General features: G+C 40.0%; 1 protein-coding gene across 2 annotated transcripts in view; it reads left to right on the top strand.

Annotated features, from left to right (window-relative positions):
* CNTNAP2 (contactin associated protein 2) overlaps positions 1 to 23388 on the top strand; it is a 1640949-nt gene that overhangs the window by 768424 nt on the left and 849137 nt on the right. For both annotated transcript variants that reach the window (XM_074945269.1, XM_074945270.1), the window contains exons 5-6: positions 15680 to 15883; positions 18997 to 19181. In XM_074945269.1, coding sequence (XP_074801370.1) covers positions 15680 to 15883; positions 18997 to 19181 — 389 coding nt within the window. The remainder of the gene's footprint in view (positions 1 to 15679; positions 15884 to 18996; positions 19182 to 23388) is intronic.

The raw sequence follows: 23388 nt of genomic DNA, 5'->3' as shown, positions 1-23388 counted from the left end.
CTGCTATAGTGCTTCATGGGAGGTGTAATCTGGGTGATTTGTGTTCCCATTCTCCTCTATGGACAGGGTCTCTTGGATGAACTACATCTCACGTGATACACCACAGTCTCCTCTCTTGGTAAGGGGGAGGAGTACCTGGCCATGGTGCATCATGAGAGATGTTGTCTGGCATATCCAACTCAAAATATGTCAGTTTTCATCCAAAATCTGAAAACTTTTCAGTTTCCATGCGTTTGATTTTCAATAAAAATTCAAAATTTTGCTCAGAATGCAGAAATTTGCACAAAAATATTCATTTAGTTATGAACCCAAATGTCCATTGAAAAACTGGCTTCAATGGAAAATTGTCCACTATCCCTAGTGCTCAGCACTTTTGAAAATCACATTACTTATGTAAGTGTTTAAATATGGATCCAGGAGCCTAACTTTAGGTGTGCATTATTTTAAAATCTCAGTCTGTATTTATATACTGGAATCTCCCTCCAACATCTCCATTCTGTCTCTGATGCTGCATCTTTTGTATCCTACCAGAACTCATCTATAAAGACTCTAACATCTTCTCTTTAATTCTGTCCTGGAGACCCACTTCTCATCTGACTTCTTCTTGAAATCTACCAATTAGTAATGGCTGGACCGAGCATCAGCTGGTGAAAGCAGATAGTCTGTTTTTAATATTTATAAATGAGAAAAAATACCACTGAAATCGAGTTTTTAAATTACTTGGAACCATCGAGCCGTGCACTTAAGAAGCCTAGGAAGAGTGTGACTTTATGACAGTTATCCTTGTCTTCTCTTTTATCTTCCATTCGATTGTTTGCTACACTCACTTGTTGCACTTGTTTCATACTATTAATAAAGAATAATACTATCCAGCTTTTATATAGTGCTTTTCATCTGTAGCTCTCATACTGCTTTACCAAGGAGGTCAGTAGCATTATCTCCACTTTAAAGATGGGAAAACTGAGGCACAGGGAGAGGAAGTGACTTGCCCGAGTTCACTGAGCCTGCTAGTGGTAGGGTTAAAAATTGAACCTAGGTCTCCTGTGTCCCAAATCAGGGCCAAAGCCACTAGGGACCACGTGTTCCTCTATGTATTTGTACAATACCTAGCAAAATGGAAACCTAATTATGACTAGAATCTTTGTGCTCTATCATGCAAATGATAATAATTCAATGGAAAATGAGCACTAAAGGCCTATTCTTGCAAAATATTGAACAATCCTGCAAGGTGCTGAGTGCTCTAAGCATATCTTCAGTGAATATTAGGGGCACTCAGAATTTTTCAGGACGTGCTCAACACGCCACAGAATGCAACCTTGCAGTAGTTATTTTTGTGGGTTTCTGCTTAATGTATAAAATGTGAGAGTGTAGTTTGTACCTGTTATCCAAAACTCAAAATAAAAATAGACCTTAATAAAATATTCTGAGCAGTTTGGGTACTGTTATATGCCTTATAAATTATACCTGGATACAGTGTGTGTTGGGGGTGGCGGGAGAGGGAGAAAAGAAAGTAACACACACACATAGCAAATTTAATGTTTTTTCTTCAACCATTTAAATCACTTTGTTTTGGATTCAAAAGCAAATATGACCATATTCAAACTGAGGAAGCTGAGCAAGGTAGCAGAAGCTCAACAAAACTGATTTTCCTTCACCTCACACTTCCTCAACATAAAGTGGTATACATAAATGTGTGTGTGTGGTGGCGGCTTCTCTTTTGCATGTCAGACACCTTGCTCTCAGAGAACATAGGATCATCACTGCCCTACCGCTGTTAATTACAGTGCAATCATGCTGACTGTTTTCCGAGTTTATCTTAGGCCTACAGGCAATGTTCAAACACTTTGACTCTACTTTTCTGTCTCATTGTGAAAAAAATACAAAAAAAGATTCTTTTGACTGCTGCACTGAGACTGAATTTACTCATTTTTTCCCCACTGCCATGAGATGAAGAGATGCACTGCAACTATTAGGTGAAATTGACCCAAAGGCCGTACATGCACTACACCAGCGGTTCTCAAACTGTAGGTTGGGAACCCAAAGTGGATCGCAACCCCGTTTTAATGGGGTCGCCAGGACTGGCGTTAGACTTGCTGGGGCCTGGGGCCTAAGCCCAAGCCTCACCACCCGGAGTCAAAGCTCACGCCTCTCCACCTGAGACTGAAGTCGAAGCCCAAGCGCTTCAGCACTGTGTGGCAGGGCTCAGGTTACAGTCCACCTGCCTGGGGCTGAAGCCCTTGGGCTTGAGCCCACCAGCTCGGGGCAGTAGAGCTTGGGCTTTGGCTCCGGGAGGTGGAGCTTGGGTATTGCCCCCCCCCTGCAGTGGGGCTCGGGTGGACTCAGGCTTTGCTCCCCTGTCATGGGGTTGTGTAGTTATTTTTGTTGTCAGAAGGGGGTCACGGTGCAATGAAGCTTGAGAACCCCTGATCTACACTTTGAGCTAGGGTGTGATTCCCAGCTCGCGTAGACATACTCACGCTCTGAGCTAGCATGCTAAAAATAGTGTAGCCTTAGTAGCCCAGGTGGCAGCAGCAGCAATACAAACCTACTTGAACCCCATGTGTCCATACTCGGGAAAACTACCCCAGGTTGCCGCTATAGGTGCCCATTTTACCACAGCTACACTCCTATTTTTAGCACACTAGCTCAGATGAGAGCTAATGCGAATATATCTACATGAGCTCGGAGTGCAGACATACACTGTCAACATGCTGTCATGTTGGCTGTGTATCAGTCCCAGTGTAGTGTCTTCTCCAAAACGTGTCAAGTTGGGCCCCCCAAAAATTGCTAGTCATTTTGAAAATCTAGGCCCATATTTTAAAGTGATAATGAGTAATTGTGGTTTTGTTTGTGTCAGGATGTACACTTCTTTCCAAAAATATGTCTCATTGCTCCTCCACTTTATTGCCATCAGTGTTTCTTCTATTGCATCTAATATGTCATTCTTAGATTTTTCTTTCATGCCTGTCACCATAGTAGCTAAGCAATTATATTTAAACTACAGATTTCAGTTTTTCAGTTTTGTTTTATAAATGGAAGCTTGGAAGTCTTAGAGATTTTTATCTGTAAATTTGGTTCCCTCCCATGAAAAAACTAAAGAAGTTGCTATTTGAAGTTCTAAGGCTTTAACGCTGGTTTATTATTCTTAATTAATTAATTATTTTGAACATCAGAGATAGTTCTTTGTGTCTCACAAGAATGTGGTATCTACCCTAAACTCAGGAAGACGCAACAAGTGAGTGTCATAAACAGACGGCTTTTGGGCAGGCAGGACAAGGAGAATGGTAATAAAATGCACAATTGATAAATGCACAATGTGTGTCTCAGAGGCTAAGGGTGGGGTTCATGTATGTTAGCTCTCCTCCCCTTCACCTCTGGTAGGCTTCATGACTTCTTCTCTTTTGGGAGGAGTTTGAATATGGTGGAACTATTAGCTAGAGGAATAGGTGGCTGAAGCTTGAGGTGGCTCCATTGACTTACAATGGTATAAAGGCTAAAAACTCTACCTATCCTGCAGAAAGTGGGAATATTTTTTTAAAGAAGCACACAATGTTATTTAATAGAGTACTCCATGCAGGAAATCTAATACAGGAAAAGTGTAATTTTAAGGCTTCAGAACTGTAATTTTCTTAATTTAAGATTTATGAAAATTAGTATCCTTGTTTAATATTACAACAGTAGTTTCTGAGAGCAATCAGACTTCATTGACCACAGTGGAGATCCACCTGCTCTGTAGCCTGGTGGATTAAGAAGATCTCTGTGATGCCAGGGTCAGTACTTCAGTGACTGAGGACAGAAAGAATCATATATTTACATTGCAATTATAGAAATTATATGGTAGTAATGTCTAAATACCCTACCATGTCATGGTAATTATCCTAACATTAAATAGTCAACTGTCACCACATAAGGAACACAGATCATTACCAAATTCTACATACTGGAGCTCTTAAACAGAATTACTGTGTAATCTGCAGGGCACTGAATTATCCAAGCCCATGTGGGTCCTCCCAGCATAGCACTGCTGAAGAGAATACTACTAAGCAGAAAATTACTAGTGTGTTTTATTGTTATTGAATGATTTTGCAAGACATATGATAAGGAGAGGCCAGGTCCTGCAGACACTTGCACACAACTTAATTTTACTATTGCGAGTGATCAATGGATCTACTCATATAAATAAAGCTAAACTAAGTAGTTGCAGGATCTGTACATGTATACAAGGATACCTGTCTCTTTATGGACACTGTATCATAAGATATTCAAAAGGCTAACATAGTATTTTTAAAAAGAAAAGGAGGACTTTTGGCACCTTAGAGACTAACCAATTTATTTGAGCATGAGCTTTCGTGAGCTACAGCTCACTTCATCGGATGCATACTGTGGAAATTGCAGAAGACATTATATACACAGACACCATGAAACAATACCTCCTCCCACCCCACTCTCCTGCTGTGTATGTTGTTCAGAGGTATTTTGGAAATATTCCTTGAGTCGGAGACGTCGAAAATAGGATTCTAGGTCACCACAGAACTGTATCATGTTCGTGGGGGTGGAGGGGCAGAAGGAGAGGCCCCGAGATAGGACAGCTGCTTCTGCTGGGCTGAGAGTATAGTTGGATAGGTTAACAATATTGCTGGGTGGGTTGAGGGAACCATTGCTGTGGCCCCTTGTGGCATGTAGTAGTTGAGAGAGTTTAGTGTCCTTTTTCTTTTGTAGAGAAGCAAAGTGTGCGTTGTAAATGGCTTGTCTAGTTTTAGTAAAATCCAGCCACGAGGAAGTTTGTGTGGAAGGTTGGTTTTTTATGAGAGTATCCAGTTTTGAGAGCTCATTCTTAATCTTTCCCTGTTTGCTGTAGAGGATGTTGATCAGGTGATTCCGCAGTTTCTTTGAGAGCGTGTGGCACAAGCTGTCAGCATAGTCTGTGTGGTATGTAGATTGTAATGGATTTTTTACCTTCAGTCCTTTTGGTACGATGTCCATCTGTTTGCATTTGGAAAGGAAGATAATGTCTGTCTGTATCTGTACAAGTTTCTTCATGCAGTTGATAGATTTCCACTCCATACGGCTAAATGCAGTGCCTTGCATAATGACAGGTTTCAGAGTAACAGCCGTGTTACTCTGTATTCGCAAAAAGAAAAGGAGGACTTGTGGCACCTTAGAGACTAACCAATTTATTTGAGCATGAGCCCTACGCTACCAGCACTCCCAGCTACCTTCGAGATACCACTGACTTCCTGAGGAAACTACAATCCACCGGTGATCTTCCTGATAACACCATCCTGGCCACAATGGATGTAGAAGCCCTCTACACCAACATTCCACACAAAGATGGACTACAAGCCGTCAAGAACACTATCCCCGAAAATGTCACGGCTAACCTGGTGGCTGAACTTTGTGACTTTGTCCTTACCCATAACTATTTTACATTTGGGGACAATGTATACCTTCAGATCAGCGGCACTGCTATGGGTACCCGCATGGCCCCACAATATGCCAACATTTTTATGGCTGATTTAGAACAACGCTTCCTCAGCTCTCGTCCCCTAACGCCCCTACTCTACTTGCGCTATATTGATGACATCTTCATCATCTGGACCCATGGAAAAGAAGCCCTTGAGGAATTCCACCATGATTTCAACAATTTCCATCCCACCGTCAACCTCAGCCTGGTCCAGTCCACACAAGAGATCCACTTCCTGGACACTACAGTGCTAATAAACGATGGTCACATAAACACCACCCTATACTGGAAACCTACTGACCGCTATTCCTACCTACATGCCTCCAGCTTTCACCCTGACCACACCACACGATCCATCGTCTACAGCCAAGCTCTGCGATACAACCGCATTTGCTCCAATCCCTCAGACAGAGACAAACACCTACAAGATCTCTATCAAGCACTCTTACAACTACAATACCCACCTGCGGAAGTGAAGAAACAGATTGATAGAGCCAGAAGAGTTCCCAGAAGTCACCTACTACAGGACAGGCCTAACAAAGAAAATAACAGAACACCACTAGCCGTCACCTTCAGCCCCCAACTAAAACCCCTCCAACGCATTATTAAGGATCTACTACCTATCCTGAAGGATGACCCAACACTCTCACAAATCTTGGGAGACAGGCCAGTCCTTGCCTACAGACAACCCCCCAACCTGAAGCGAATACTCACCAACAACCACATACCACACAACAGAACCACTAACCCAGGAACCTATCCTTGCAACAAAGCCCGTTGCCAACTGTGCCCACATATCTATTCAGGGGACACCATCACAGGGCCTAATAACATCAGCCACACTATCAGAGGCTCGTTCACCTGCACATCCACCAATGTGATATATGCCATCATGTGCCAGCAATGCCCCTCTGCCATGTACATTGGTCAAACTGGACAGTCTCTACGTAAAAGAATAAATGGACACAAATCAGATGTCAAGAATTATAACATTCATAAACCAGTCGGAGAACACTTCAGTCTTTCTGGTCACGCAATCAGAGACATGAAGGTCGCTATCTTACAACAAAAAAACTTCAAATCCAGAGTCCAGCGAGAAACTGCTGAATTGGAATTCATTTGCAAATTGGATACTATTAATTTAGGCTTAAATAGAGACTGGGAGTGGCTAAGTCATTATGCAAGGTAGCCTATTTCCCCTTGTTTTTTCCTCCCCCCCCCCCCCAGACGTTCTGGTTAAACTTGGATTTATGCTGGAAGTGGTCCACCTTGATTGTCATGCACAGTGTGGGGAGAGTGGTCAGTTTGGATGAGCTATTGCCAGCAGGAGAGTGAGTTTGTGCGGGGGGGGGGATGAGAAAACCTAGATTTGTGCTGGAAATGGCGCACCTTGATTATCATGCACATTGTAGGGGGAGTGGTCACTTCGGATGAGCTATTACCAGCAGGAGAGTGAGTTTGTGTGTGTATGGGGGTGGGGGAGTGAGAAAACCTGGATTTGTGCTGGAAATGGCCCACTTTGATTTTCATGCAAGTTGTAAGGAGAGTGGTCACTTTGGATAGGCTATTACCAGCAGGAGAGTGAGTTTGTGTGTCTGGTTTTTGGAGGGGGGTGAGGGGGTGAGAGAACCTGGATTTCTGCAGGAAATGGCCCACCTTGATTATCATACACATTGTGAAGACAGTGGTCACTTTTGATGGGCTATTACCAGCAAGAGAGTGAGTTTGTCTGTGGGGTGGCGGAGGGTGAGAAAACCTGGATTTGTGCTGGAAATGGCCCAACTTGATGATCACTTTAGATAAGCTATTACCAGCAGGAGAGTGGGGTGGGAGGAGGTATTGTTTCATGGTGTCTGTGTATATAATGTCTTTTGCAATTTCCACAGTATGTATCCGATGAAGTGAACTGTAGCTCACGAAAGCTCATGCTCAAATAAATTGGTTAGTCTCTAAGGTGCCACAAGTCCTCCTTTTCTTTTTGCGAATACAGACTAACACGGCTGTTACTCTGAAACATAGTATTTTTAATGTACGCTATTCATGATACAAGATATTTTTCTAGTAAGTTGCTTTTTCCTGATTAATGTTTCATAATTATTTCAAACGAGGTTTTGGGGAGGAGTTGGGTGGGTGGGGCAGCTCAGACATTTAAGCTCTGAACAACACAGTGCTTGCTGTCTGATTTCTATAGATGCTATAGTACCTTGTGTCAAACTTAGGCCAGGTCTACACTAAAAAGTTAGGTCGACCCAGCCATATTGCTCAGGGGTGTGAAAAATCCCTCACTCCTATGTGACATAGTTAAAATGATCCAACCCCCGATGTGACACCACTATATTGATGGAAGAATTTTTCTAAGGACCTAGCTACCACCTCTTGGAGAGGTGGATAAAGTACAGTGACAGGAGAACTGTTCCTGTCACTGTAGTGAGTGTCTGCACAGAAGCACTACACTGTTTCTAGTAAAGACGTAGGGATATTTTCCTACATCATAGATATAATAACAACTTATTGTTTTCAATATTTTGTTGAAAAATTTTACTTAGTTTCAATTCTTTGTAAATTGGGTGAGATCTAGGGTTTAATCCAAAAAGCCCCTTGAAGTCAATGGAAGGATTCCCATTGCCTTCAACTGATAATGAATCAGATCCTTGGTGCTCAAAAGTAACTGCTGCAGACATTAATGGGAGGTACACACAAGCCTCAAGGATAAAAGAATACAGCTCATGTAGAGTTCTATAACAGCAAGAAACAGATCTACCAAAGATCCATGCAGGAGAATTCATGGCATTGTTTAAAGAACATTCTTTATAGTATATTAGAAATGAATGTCTTTCAAGTTATAATGGCCCTGACTTTTATTTTTATATTTTTTGCCATTCAATGTACGTGACATTTACTCAGGACTGTTACACATGGTTAATATTTTCTGTGGATGAGACTACATTTAATACAGGCTGAGTGGTTAAAATGAACGGAGCCATTCTCAGTAGAGCAAAAAGAAGCGTGTTGGATGTGAAAATCTAAATTGTTTCTCTCTTGGATTTTCAGAACTGAATAAATGTGGCTTCCACATGGATTTTCTACAAATAGATTTCATGATGGTTTTCCAAAATTGCTTATTAGATGTGAAATTCTCAAGAAAATTGTAGATATAACTCTACTTAGAAACAAGCACTTGGGTCTGCTGGCAATTTATTGTTTTAAATACAAGCAAGAGTTGTTATAGGGAGCTCTGTAGCCAATCTGACATGATGACCTGTTTCTATTTACTTCTTTGCTGACTGAAGATTTTCAAGGGTGCCATAATAGTCTACATTTTAAGTACAAATTGCAAAGTATTCCCCCTGCTATCTCTTGTTTGAATTCCAGTGGGTTCCTTACATTGCAACTGGCTAATTTGGACTTTACATTTACTAATCGATACTTCAGAATTTATAATTTATAAGAACAAGACCAGGATGATAGTTTTGGATGAATTTAGAAATCAATGAATATGTATTACAATTAGGGCTGTCAATTAATCGCAGTTAACTCACGCGATTAACTCAAAACTATTAATCATGATTAAAAAAATTAATCGCGATTAATCACAGTTTTAATCACACTGTTAAACAATAAAATACCAATTGAAATTTATTAAATATTTTGGATTTTTGTCTACATTTTCATATATATTGTATTCTGTGTTGTAACTGAAATCAGTGTATGTTATTTTTTATTACAAATATTTGCACTGTAAAAAAGATAAAATAAATGGTATTTTTCAGTTCACCTCATACAAATAATGTAGTGCCATCTCTTTGTTGTGAAAGTACAACTTACAAATGTAGATTTTTTGTTACATTACTGCACTCAGAAACATAAAAATGTAAAACTTTAGAGCCTACAAGTCCACTCAGTCCTACTTCTTTTTCAGCCAATCACTAAGACAAACAAGTTTGTTTACATTTACAGGTGATAATGCTGCCCTCTTTTTATTTACAATGTCACCAGAAAGTGAGAACGGACATTTGCATGGCACTTTTGTAGCCGGCATTGCAAGGTATTTATGTTCCAAATATGCTACAGATTTGGATGCCCCTTCGTGCTTCAGCCACCATTCCAGAGGACATGCTTCCATGCTGATGATGCTCATTAAAGAAATAATGCATTAATTAAATTTGTGACTGAACTCCTTGGGGGAGAATTGTATGTCCCTGCTCTGTTTTACCCGCATTCTGCCATATATTTCATATTATAGTAGTCTCGGATGATGACCCAGCAAGTGTTGTTCATTCTAAGAACACTTTCACTGCAGATTTGACAAAACGCAAAGAAGATACCAATGTGAGATTTCTAAAGATACCCACAGCACTCGACTCAAGGTTTAAGAATCTGAAGTGCCTTCCAAAATCTGAGAGGGACAAGGTGTAGAGCATGCTTTCAGAAGTCTTAAAAGAGCAACACTCCAGGGCGGAAACTACAGAACCCAAACCACCAAAAAAGAAAATCAGTCTTCTGCTGGTGGCATCTGACTCAGATAATGAAAATGAACATGCATCAGTCCGCGTGGCTTTGGATTGTTATTGAGCAGAACCCGTCTCAGCATGGACGCATGTCTTCTGGAATGGTGGTTGAAGCATGAAGGGACATACGAATGTTTAGCATATCTGGCATGTAAATATCTTGCTACGCCGGGTACAACAGTGCCGTGCGAATATCCATTCTCACTTTCAGGTGACATTGTAAACAAGAAGCAGGCAGCATTATCTCCTGCAAATGTAAACAAACTTGTTTGTCTGAGCGATTGGCTGAACAAGAAGTAGGACTGAGTGGACTTGCAGGGTCTAAAATTTTCCATTGTTTTATTTTTGAATGCAGGGGTTTTTGTACATAATTCTACATTTGTAAGTTCAAATTTCATGATAAAGAGATTGCACTACAGTAGTTGTATTAGAATTAGGTGAAATGAAAAATACTATCTCTCTTGTTTTTTTACAGTGCAAATACTTGTAATACAAAATAAATATAAATTAAGCACTTTGTATTATGTGTTGTAATTGAAATCAATATATTTGAAAATGTAGAAAACATCCAAAACTATTTAAATAAATGGTATTCTATTATTAACAGTGTGATTAATCGCACCATTAATCGCAATTAGTTTTTTTAATCGCTTGACAGCCTTAATTACAATGAATTGTATTGCAAGGCATGTTTTATAAAGGAAGACCGATGTTTGTAATAAATGTTAGTGCATTCTCGGCTGGTGTACACTAGCCTTATATCATAGGTGGCTGTACTGCAGTCAGATGTAAGTATTGTCTTCAAAAACTCATAATCTACTGAGGACTGTTGCACTAGTCAGAGTGATCACGGTTGGTGGCGTTGCCCCAGGCATCATGTAGTGAAGTTTCCAGATATGGCTCAATTCTGTGATCCCTATGGGTGGCACCAAGTAGGATCAGGACATACACCCCTTTGTGCATTGATGGAGAGTTTGAGTGCATTTTGTGCTGGGATGTTTTTGTCACTCCTGGCGATATGGCCAGAGATTGTGCAACACTGCTTTTGAATATAATGAGTGATTGAAGGAAGGCCAGATCTCTGTGAGATCATGACATTGCACAAATTCAAACCACTGTATGCTCAGGATTTGGCTCTGACCGTGCATATGGAATGTCTCTAGCTTCTTTAAGCTTGCCTATAAGAGAGGGCAGGTTTCTAACCTGTATTGCAATTCAGGTTGTACATGGGTTTGATAGATTCTAAACTTTATCTCAGCACAAAGACTTTTTTGCATCCATAAGCAAGACATTGACTTCATGCAGGACACAGTGAGACCTATTCATCAAAACATCCAGTTTGCTGTGACCATTGAAACTCTGCTTGCAGCAGAAGTAGATGAACTCATCACTGCTCTCACAATACTCTGCCCTACCTGCATTAGAGTTTCTGTTGGCCCAGCTCTGAGGTTCTGGACCTTGGGCTTCTGCCACGAAACATTCAATCCCACAGTGTGGCCACCATCTTGAAGAGCTTGGAGAGTGGGGTTGAAATTCTATGGCTTCTCCACATGCAAGATAGCATCGTTGTCACAGTCTTGGTCAGAAGTTGGTCACTTGACCAACCTTGATTCTGATGTGTGGGGTGGCAAATCCTAATATACAGTCAATAGCTCAACAGAATAGTGCCAGGGTGAGAATGTGTCCCTGCTGCATACCTGAGTTTGTGTAGAAATGTGGCAAAAGCCAGGAACCAAAGCACGCTTTCGCTCTAGTAGCAGTTTGAAAATCATGCACCAGTTTTATCAGAACATCTGGAACATCAGCTCCTTTCAGTGTGAGCCAAAGTGCTTAGCTATCAATCAAATCAAAAGCCTTTTTGATGTTGATATATGCCCCATAAAGTGGACTGTTAAATTCTCAGCGTAACTCAGGCAGAAGCTGAAGGGTAAGGACAGCATTCATTTTTGACCACTGAGCTGTGAAACCTGATCGCGATGAAAGATGATTTAAGCTTCAATTTTTTATTTAATTATTGAAAACTTTCAAAGTGTGACTGAGATGACAAGCAAAGAGAGGGTCAAACTTAATCATTTTGTTAAAAGTCTTCAGAACAGAGCCCATGTCCAAATTTAATGAGTGTTGGCCTATTTCAATACTGGACTGAACTGGAACACCAAATCAAATGGCCACTGAACTTTTGGGAAATTCAATTTCTGGATCTGAGCATCCTTATTTCAACCCTCTTTTAGGCACAATCAAAAACAGGTTAGGGTATCAACCTTCCTCGTACAGTGGACATTTGTACAATGTACTCGTCCCCCATTTTGTTTGAAACTTTGTGCATTTTGTGTTCAAGAGAAACCCATATGGGTTTTGCCCCACAGGGCAGGGGGTGTGGGGATTCTGTCACTTGGGTGGGGGGTGGCAGCTTGGGGCTGGGGACATTGGGGCTTGTGACTGCTACACTGTCCCATAGGGCAGCTTCTGCCAGGGCTGGGGACACTGGGGCTCAGGACAGCTTCTGCCAGTGCTTGGGGTTCGTGCTTCAGCCCCATGGGGTGGCTTCTGCCAGGGCTCAGGGTGCCTGAGCTCAAGGCTTCTGCCCCGGGGATGGGGGTGCTGGAGATCGGAGCTTTAGCCCAGAGTGGGTGGCTCCGGCTTCTGCCCAGCAGGGTGACGGGGTTCAGGACTCCAACCTTCAGCTGCCAGGCTCTAGGGCTCCCAGTGGCCCTGCTAGGCAGACGCCCTGAAATGTCTCGCAGCCCCTCAGTGGGCCACAGACCCCCAGTTGAGAACCACTGATATAGGACCCAATGGAAGAAGGAAATGCACTGTGGGTTCCCCTTGACACTTAATGTCACTTTATTTGACAACTGAGCTGAGAGGGAGGATGGAAAGGGGGGAGCTGACTAAGGCATAAGGAGGCTTCTCTGCAGAATCTATATATCCCAACTCCTTTTACTTCTGTATGGGGAGAGGAACAGATATAAAGATTCTGCTCAAATATGTGGAGTACTCTGCAGTCTCTGGCCAGGCTGCGTAGAATGTATGGGAATGTGTAGCATGGCTGGATGTGGTTTAAGCATTGTTTCAAGCCGCGGGGTAACTATGGTTAGTTTCCAGCTAATATACGGCCCAGTCAGGCATCCACCGGCATCAATTACAGTCTTTCCATTGACATCAGTTGACATTGAATTGAGCCTATAGCAAAGGTGCTTGAGGTAGATTGCATTACATTTTGATCTCAAATAGCCTCTGAAATAAACTCATCAGCTGCTGGTCTGCAACCAACTATCACTTTATTATGTTGGTTTTCTTTACAGCACACAGACTTAAAATGTGTGCGTAATTTTTAAGGTAGAGTGACAAAAACCTGTTTAGCTTTCTATATTGTATTTTCTTTAGCTTTCTATATTGTAGCTTTCTTTTTTTTTTTTTTTTTTTTTTTAAGCTTTCTATATTGTATTCAAAGCTGGAATTTTTTTTAATCACCATTAATATGAAAATACTGAACCACCCCTTCCTTCTACCCTTAGCAGTTATTATCATAATTTCTACCCATTAACAAGAAAGTTGGAAATACATAAGACCATCTCATTAGCTGATCTAGATGTCAAGCTCCAGAGTTTACAGCCATTTATGCCATCTGGGAGTCTGATGATGATCCAATTTGTATTATGTCCTACAAACTTACTAAAGATGTCTCCAAAGCAAATGGATAATACAGCACAAAATAGATGTCACAGACTTCACCCATCATGTAAAGAATCTTAGAATCAGTGCACTGAATGCACTGGAAATTCTACAGAAGTGTTACTTTAATTATTTGGGGGAAAACACTATGTGATGGAAGTACTGTATGTTTCTCTTCACCTTTGGACACTTAGTATACTGGATGCTTAAATGGTGTATCAATATATATTTAATCAACATGACAGCAAGGCTTAATCCTAATTGGCGAAGAACATGGTAGTTAACAGAGACGGAGTGGTTTGTTAATCTGTCACTGAGCAAGAAGATGCACATTACTTGTAGCACTGACTGTTCAGCTTTCAGTAAAAAAGTACTGAACGTCACACTGCTTGCTTTTCTGTTACACTCAGAGAGCTCTGCGGTGGACTGCAAAAGCTGCATCTGGAACTTCTAGACTGTGAATAGGCCACCTGATGAATGTAGCATGTATAATTGGCTCCCTGATAATAATTAAAGCCCCAGTTCAGCAAATCACTTAAAGTGGTGCTTAAGTTCCATGTTGAATAAGAATGGACATAAGCGTTGCTTAAGTGCGTCACTGAAAGCACTTGAAAGTGAAAGTCCTAATGAATTCAAGTTGTAATACATACTCTTATTTATGCACATGTATACAAAATGTTCTGAGGGAGCCTTTCAAAATTTTACCAGCCCGCTCACCCCCAGTGAGTAGTTTTTGTTTTCTGGAGACTTGTTTAGAGGGATGAATGGGTGCAATATTATTTGAGGTTTTACTTATCTTCAGTCATTGTGGTTAAGGACAAGTGAGTATTTTAAAGCTATTGCCAGCAATTCCATGAGAACAACCCACAGAGGCAGGAGAAATCCAGAACTGCTATTGCACAATGTTGCAGATGATGAAATTTCCATCCTGATTTCATCTGGAGCATAAAATGACTTGTATGTTTGTTATATAGGTATGATTATTTACTGCTGCATTTGAAGGGATGCAGGTAGATGCATATTTTAATCAAAATTGGGGGAAATTTTACAAACAAAATTTCATGAACATATTTTGCAAATTCTCAATCAAACTGGTCACATTCATATCTATTCAGAATTATTCATGCCAGCAAAGTTTGGAAAATAATCATTTTTTTACCACAAAGAGAGAAATTTAATTTAATGACAAAGCAAGATTCTATTTCAGGCAGAAACTGAAAGAGTTTACAAATGTTAGGTCATCCAATCATTTAGTGACTCGGGAGCAACATCATGTTGCATCTAGGAAGAGTTAGGTGACCAATCACATGATATAAATAGTGAATCGTGAATAGCAAATACATGAATTCTTATAGCAAAGTTAATGAGAAAACATAGGATAAAAATAGTTTACAGAAGTAAGTTGTCAAACAAATGCTAATAAACAAATTCATAACAATCTATATCCATTTGCAGATAGTTCACAAACAGAAAAATATGATAATTTCACTGGAGTATGAATTTTAGGCCTGATCCTGTTCTGGGTTAGTCCTAAAATGTATGAACATTGCAAGGAATCTGATCTGATTTTATTACTACCAGGGAAGTTTTGCAGTGTCATATTTCATTGATAAAAATTCACACACACGCATCTCTAGTGAATTTTTATGAGGCATCAAATAGATTATTAACAACCACTGGGAAAGTCTTGTTTCCTGCTTTCAACTTTGGTTCGGTTAGGCAAATATTTGTGAGCACTACCATATTCAAGAGAGATGAAGGGGAATTTGAATAAAACCTGTACGTTGTGCATCTTTGAGTCTAATTTATGATATCCCAATGAAAAATAAACATTAAATACATGTCCTACCTGGTTGTTGCATTATATATTCTTCCATTAAATTATAGCCTAGAGAAAACATATTTACAATTCATATCGCATTCATGCATTTATCCTGCTCAGATGTAATCCGTAAATGGTATGTTTGCTTTTCCAATGGCCACAATAATATATAATCACTAAGCAACAATGTTATTTACGTCTTCCCTTTAGGGGCCGATGTTATCAATTTTGATGGCCATGCTGTGTTACCGTACAGATTCAGGAACAAGAAAATGAAAACATTGAAAGACGTCATCACTCTGAAATTTAAAACCTCTGAAAGTGAAGGTGTCATCTTCCATGGTGAAGGGCAGCAAGGAGACTATATCACCCTGGAACTGAAAAAAGCCAAGCTGGTCCTTAATTTAAATCTAGGTATGCTTATTCTTTAAAAATCATTTTAGATACATAATTTAAATTCAAATATCATTCTCCTTTTTTTCCTTCTTCTTTTGCTTGTTGTTTTAAGCAGCACCTTATAATCAGATCATCTGGTGAAAATGGTGAATCCTTTCCTGTATACAGTATTTTTAAATGAGTGTAGATTATGTCTTACTATGGATGCAAAATGTCAAAAATATGAAAATGAAACCACAAATAGAAACACGACAAAAAACAGTGACACCTAGAAATGCAGTGTTCCCAAAAATGACAAGAGAATCTTATTCTTGGTTTAGGGCATACATGGTGCTGGTTAGCTTTACACAGATTCATTTACAGTAGAAGCAAAATGGCTGTGGGAGAGAGGGAGCTGATCAGCAGTACTGGGGAAAGGCCAGGTGAATTTAAGAAGACTTGGGAAGCTGCAGAGAAAACAGTGAGGGGCCCTCACTGAGAAGCCATGGGCAAATGCCAAGCTGAGGTCCAAGACTACTGCCTTGGAGAAAGTATAGCCAGAGAGGAGGTAGAGTGACAGCTCCGGGCTGCTAATGCTTAAGGAGAAATCCTGGCCCTACTGAAGTCAGTGGTAGTACAGGATTTCACCCTGAATGTCTGATATGATCTTCAGATGTGCGTGTGGAGGGGCGGGAAAACTTACCGATCTCAGGTTTCAGAGTAGCAGCCGTGTTAGTCTGTATCCGCAAAAAGAAAAGGAGGACTTGTGGCACCTTAGAGACTAACAAATTTATTTGAGCATAACCTTTCATGAGCTACAGCTCACTTCATCGGATACATTCAGTGGAAAATAAGTGGGGAGATTTATATACACAGAGAACATGAAACAATGGGTGTTACCATACACACTGTAAGGAGAGTGGTCAGGTAAGGTGAGCTATTACCAGAAGGAGAGTGGGGGGAACCTTTTGTAGTGATAATCATGGTGGGCCATTTCCAGCAGTTGACAAGACCATCTGAGGAACAGCAGGCGGGGGGAGGGAATAAATGTGGGGAAATAGTTTTACTTTGTGTAATGACCCATCCACTCCCAGTCTTTATTCAAGCCTAAATTAATTGTATCCAGTCTGCAAATTAATTCCAATTCAGCAGTCTCTCGTTGGAGTCTGTTTCTGAAGTTTTTTTGTTGAAGAATTGCCACTTTTAGGTACATGGCAGAGGGATACAATTAACTTAGGCTTGAATAAAGACTGGGAGTGGATGGGTCATTATACAAAGTAAAACTTGTTCCCTATGTTTATTTCCCCCCATGCCCCACTGTTCCTCAGATCTTCTTGTCAACTGCTGGAAATGGCCCACCTTGATTACCACTACAAAAGGTCCGTCCCCCCCCCCTCCATGTTTCATGTTCTCTGTGTATATAAATCTCCCCACTGTATTTTCCACTAAATGCATCCGATGAAGTGAGCTGTAGTTCACAAAAGCTTATTCTCAAATAAATTTGTTAGTCTCTAAGGTGCCACAAGTCCTCCTTTTCTTTTTACCGATCTCAGTAACCTGGTGCCAGTGTTGCTAGATCCTATACTCTAAGCAATGTGAGAAGACTATTGGGCCACTTTGGGGAGCTACTTTTCATATGGGCCCACCCTTTTTGTTAGCTTTGAGATTGGGAAATTAGTAGGTTGGTTTTCATTTTGTATTCAGTGAATAATCCATCATATAGCTAATTCTGTGGCAGGATTTAAGGAGACCCTAGATGATGAGACTAAGAAGTGTAGGCTATGTTCTTAAAATCTGAGCACTAGAGTGTCAGAGTCAGATACAGGCTCTGTCTGTAGCCAGTTGCCTCATTAAGAAGTCATCTATATATTTATTACTACCGAGTCCTGCCTCTTTCCTTCTGCAAGAGGTATTACAGGCTTCTGAGCAGGTTGGTTTGTAGGCTGAGTTATATAAAATAGTTTTGCTCATATGAGAAGGAAAGTGTGTATGTGGCTTTAGATTCATTTTTTCTTAAAACAAATGCCTTTTAAAATGAGGTTTCATGTAACTTTTGCCTGCTTCTCTTGCAGTCATGTGAACAGTAAATTATTCTATTCATGTATTATTTACAATGCATATTAATTATTTCCACTAGCATTTTCTATTCTGCTCCTTTTTCTAAAGATCAACAGTACAGGCAGATGCTGATGAGGACAGCACATCTTCCTGTAGCACTAATCTATTTTTAACAAATTTCACCGCAATTATAACCCATTCGTTTCTCAGTTTTGTTATATTTCTCAGCTCAGCCAGCCTGAATAATATATAATAGCTTCCATACATTTGCTTGTCTGGGGTGTGATTATACAGTCTGAGGAGATAGGGGAGGGAAAGATCTACTAAGACTCGAAGTCTGAGTTCCAGTGATGTTTAATGTCAAGAAAATTTCAGCTCCACATGCTGCATTCAAAACATGGAAGATTGTGTGAACCCTAACTAACATAGCTGTGCCACCAGAAGTGCCTGCTTTAGATTCAGTTACACCAGCACAGTTATACTGTGCTTTTGCCAGTATAGCTTCTTTCCCTTCTGGGGCTGGAATAAGCTTTACCTGCAAAAAGCACAGTTTTTCTGGTATAAGTTATATTCACAATAGGAGTGCTTTGCTGTTATAATATGTCAGTATGGATATAACTGCAGACCCTTCCAAGTGTAGACATGGCCTAAAGCTTTTCTCTTATCAGACCCCAAGGGCCAACTCCTCATCTAAGTCAGCATAGTTCCACTGAAGCTTGGAAACTGGCCCAAAGTCTAAATACTCTCGTGAAAGTGACAGCTTTTCACTTTCTAGAGCTCAAACACAGAAAATCTCTGATTGAAAACAATTTTGTAACTAACTAGAAGTGGATATTACTATCATTCTCCATCAAACATTTTCTGTTATCAGTAATTACTTCTATACGTCACATATTAGGTATTTGGTATATGACCTAGCTAAATATATTAATGGCAAAAACTCCCAAATGGACCGATCTTGACTTCACAGCAAAAATGGTAGTGGTTATGCAGCATGTTTCATGTGAAATATGATACAGCAGGATGAATATGTTTCCTAAATGACACTGAGCGTGAGTTAATCATCTGCTGCTCTTCTATCCTCTCCGTCTCAGGTAGCAACCAGTATGGCTCAATTTATGGTCACACATCCGTGATGACAGGCAGCCTCTTGGATGACCACCATTGGCACTCCATTGTCATAGAACGTCATGGGAGGAACATCAATCTAACACTGGATAGGCACATGCAACATTTCAGAACCAATGGGGAATTTGATTACCTGGACCTGGACTATGAGGTACACAGTGAAACCTGTTGCTAGTTCTCCTTCATATCAGCTCTTTAGAATAAAGCCAAATGGGGAACCAACAAACAAAAAGGCGATACAACTTTGATGTCCATACACCAATGCAAGATGTATGGAGAATAAGCTGGAAGAACTGGAAGTATGAGTACATAAACTAGATTAAGACTTAATTTGCACCAGAGAGATTTGGTAGGATAAATCTCGTGGCTGGAATGTTGGTTTAGAGGGGTATAGCTTGGTCGGGAAGGATAGGCAGGAGGAAAAGGGAGGAGATGTTATGCTGTACATCAAGAATATATGCACTGGTTCTGAGATCCAAAAGGAGGGGAGAGACAGACCAGTTGAAAGTCTCTGAGTAAAGATAAAAGGAGAAAAATAGGGTGATGTTGTGGGTAGGGGGTCTATTATAGGCCACCAAATCAGGAAGCAGAGGTGGATGAGGCATTTCTGGAATAAATAACAGAAATATCTAAAACACAAGACCTGGTAGTAATGGGGGAATTTAACTATCCAGACATCTGTTGGGAAAGTAATATGGCAAATCACAAAATGTCCAGTAAGTCCTTTGAATGCATCAGGGGCAACTTTTGGTTTCAGAAAGTGGAGGAAGTAACCAGAAGGACAGCCATTTTAAACTTGATTCTGGACCAACAGGGAAGAATTAGTTGCAAATCTGAAGGTGGAAAGCAATTTGGGTGAAAGTGATCATGAAATGATAGATTGCATGATGCTAAGGAAAGGAATGAGTAAGAGCAGCAGAATAAGGATGATGGATTTCAAAGAAGCAGACTTTAACAAACTCAGGAAACTGGTAGGCAAGTTCCAATGGGAAGAAAATCTAAGAGATAAAAAGGTTCAGGAGACCTGGCAGTTTATCAAGGAGACAGTATTCTGGTGCAAAGGAAAGATAGAAAGAATAGTAAGAGTCCAATATGTCAGCACCAGGAGCTCTTTAATGACCTGTATGTTAAAAAAAAATCCCGCAAAAAAAGGAAACAAGGACAAATTGCTAAGGAGTACGAAAGAATAACAAAAGCATGTAGGGACAAAATCAGAAAGGCTGAGGCACAAAATTAGTTGCACCTAGCAAGAGAGATAAAAGGCAGTAGGAAGAGATGTTATAAATACATGAAAAACAAGAGAAAGACTAAGGAAACTGTATGTCCTCTATTTAGTTGGGAAGGGGTATTAATAACTGATGACATCAAGAAGGCTGAGGGGATTAATGCCTGTTTTGTTTGTCTTCACTGTAAAGGTTAATGGTGACCAGACACTCAACACAATTAATATGAACAGCAAGGAGGGGGAGGTAGAAAGCCAAAATAGGGAAAGAACAGGTTAAAGAATATTTAGATGAGTTAGATATATTCACGTTGGCAGGACCTGATAAAATTCCTAGGGTACGTAAAGAACTAGCTGAAACATCTCGGAACAGTTAACCATTATCTTTGAGAACTCATGGTGGACAGGTGAGATCCCAAAGGACTGGAGCAGGACAAATATAGTACCTATCTTTAAAAGGGAGAACAAAGAAGACCCGGAGAATTACAGACCACTCAGCCTAACTTCGATACCTGGAAAAATACTGGAACAAATCATTAAACAATCAGTACATAAGCATCTAGAGTTGGGTTATAAGGAATAGTCAGCATGGATTTATCAAAAACAAATCATGCCAAATCCACCTACCTTTTTTCTTTGACAGGGTTACTGTCAGTGGATAAGGGAGAAGTAGTAGACGTGATATGTCTTGTTTTTAGGAAGGCTTTTGACACAGTCACACATGGCATTCTCATACGTATACTAGGGAAATGCAGTCTAGATAAAATTATTGTAAGGCAGATGCATGAGTGGTTGAAAGACTGTACTCAAAAAGTGGTTATCAGTGGTTCACTGTCAAGCAGTGAGGGTGTATCCTGTGGAGTCCTGTGTGGGGTCAGTCCCGGGTCTGGTAAAATTCACTTCTTTTTGTAATGACTTGTAAAATTGTATGCTTGTAAAATTTGAGGATGACACCAAACTGGGGTGGGGGGGGCCAAGCACTTTGGAGGAAAGCATTAGAAAGCAAAACAACCTTGACAATTGGAGAATTTGTCTGAATTCAACAAGATGAAATTCAATAAAGACAAGGGCAAAGTCCTTCACTTAGGAAGAAAAAAATCGAATGCTCAGCTACAAAATGGAAGGATAAGTGGCGAGGTTATAGTACTGGTGAAAAGGTTCTGGGAATTATAATGGACGACAAATTGAATATGAGTCAACAATGGGAAGCAATTGTGAAAAGGCTAATATCATTTTGGGGTGTATTAATAGGTGTGTTGTATGTAAGACATGGGAGGTAAGTATCCTGCTTTACTTGCCACTGGGGCCTCAGCTGGAGTACTGTGTCCGGGTCTGGATGCCACACTTTAGGAAAGACATGAAGAAATTGGAGGGAGTCCAGAGGAGAGCAGCAAAAAAGTGATAAAAGGTTTCAAAAACCTGACCTATGAGGAAAAGTTGAAAAAACTGGGCACATTTAGTCTTGAGAAAAGAAGAAAAGGGGACCCGATAATAGCCTTCAAATACATTAAGGGCTGTTATAAACAGGACTCTGATAAATTGTTCTCCATGTCCACTGAAGGTAGGACAAGAAGTAATGGGCTTAATCTGCAGCAAGGGAGATTTAGGTCAGATATTAGGAAGAACTTTCTAACTATAAAGGTAGTTAAGCTCCAAGGGAAGTTATGGAATCTCCATCACTGGAGATTTTTAAGAACAGATAGGACAAACACGTGTCAGAGATGATCTAGGTTTATTTGAGCACAGTGGGCTGGATTCGATAAACTGCTGTGGCCCCTTCCAGCCCTACATTTCTATGATTCTATGAACTTTAGCTTTTCTGCTACATTTTATGGCATTTATTTTAATCAGTGCTTTTAGTTCTTAGATTCCCTCCAATTTTCTACAAAGCTCTGTAGTTCTGTTAATTTTGAAACTCAGTTCCCCCAATTATCTTCTAGATCCCAAGTCTGCCAAACTTCAGTGCCTGCTGTAAGACTCATCTCTTTTCTCAGGCATTTATTTATTTATTGGGTCTTAGAGTGTTTACATTCCTGCACGAGTAATGTTAGTGGGCTTTTTAAAAATATCTTTCAGTACTTAGAGATTATGCTGACTGCTTGAACAAATTATTAAAATAAATACACTTTCCTTAACGGCAAAATGTAAAATACAATAAATAAAACTAAAAGAACTGTAAGTGCCCCAAAGTCTGTTATCTCATTCCAAGTGACCAGCATGCTCCTGAACTAGGAGGCTTGTGTTCAAGAATAGAAATAGGGGATTGGTTTAACCCGCTGACCTTATCTTGTGGCAAAGAAGGCCAAGTGGAAACATGTTACTAATATAGGCCCCAATCCTGCACCTCTTATCAATGGGAGCTTGCTCACCAATCAGAATGTATTCTCTGTAAGAGACAATGGGAAGGGAAGATCGAGAGAGAAATGTGTTTCACTTCTGAATTCAACAGTAAATTTAATAATAATAATCAGAAGTGAATGAAGAATTTATAGCAAATAAGTTTTAGATTAATCTATATCATGTTTGTATTTGATTACTGCATGACTTGTATTGTCATTAATTTGTTCATTGTCCTAGACTGGTAGATGAATGTGTGCAAATGTGTTGAAGCCCATAGGCTGCTTGTGGGCTCTTCTGTATATTTATCTATTCGCTATTTGTTGTTAGTTATTTGTGGTATTTGATTGGTCGGCTGAGTCACACAGAATTGTTTCTGTCCTTGCAACTTTTATAAAAAGTAGTACAAATACTTCAGTTATGAACCTTGCATGAACCCATATTTGAATAAATATTTCTGAGATTCTCTTTTTCTATGAATATTCTTTTGAGTGAGAAACATTCATGTGAATGTTTGAGGGAAATGACTTAAAAGAGTGGCAAATGCCATTGAAGTAAATTAATGGTTTCATTCAAACAAATGTTCATGAATGCCTTTTTTCAGTACTCATCCAGTTCTAACAAAAGATAATTTACACTTATAATTAGGGTTTTAAAAGTACTAAACACTTAAATTATAACAACCTTGAGAGGTAAATATTATTAAAACTATTTTTTCAAGCAGATAAATTGAAAGCACAGTTAGGTTAAATGAGTTACCTAAGTCTGCACAAAAAGCAAGAGGCACAGATGGGAATAA

The sequence above is a fragment of the Natator depressus genome, chromosome 2, assembly GCF_965152275.1.
Source record: "Natator depressus isolate rNatDep1 chromosome 2, rNatDep2.hap1, whole genome shotgun sequence".
In the NCBI taxonomy this organism is placed as follows: Eukaryota; Metazoa; Chordata; order Testudines; family Cheloniidae; genus Natator; species Natator depressus.
This window is presented reverse-complemented; position numbering and strand designations above follow the sequence as displayed.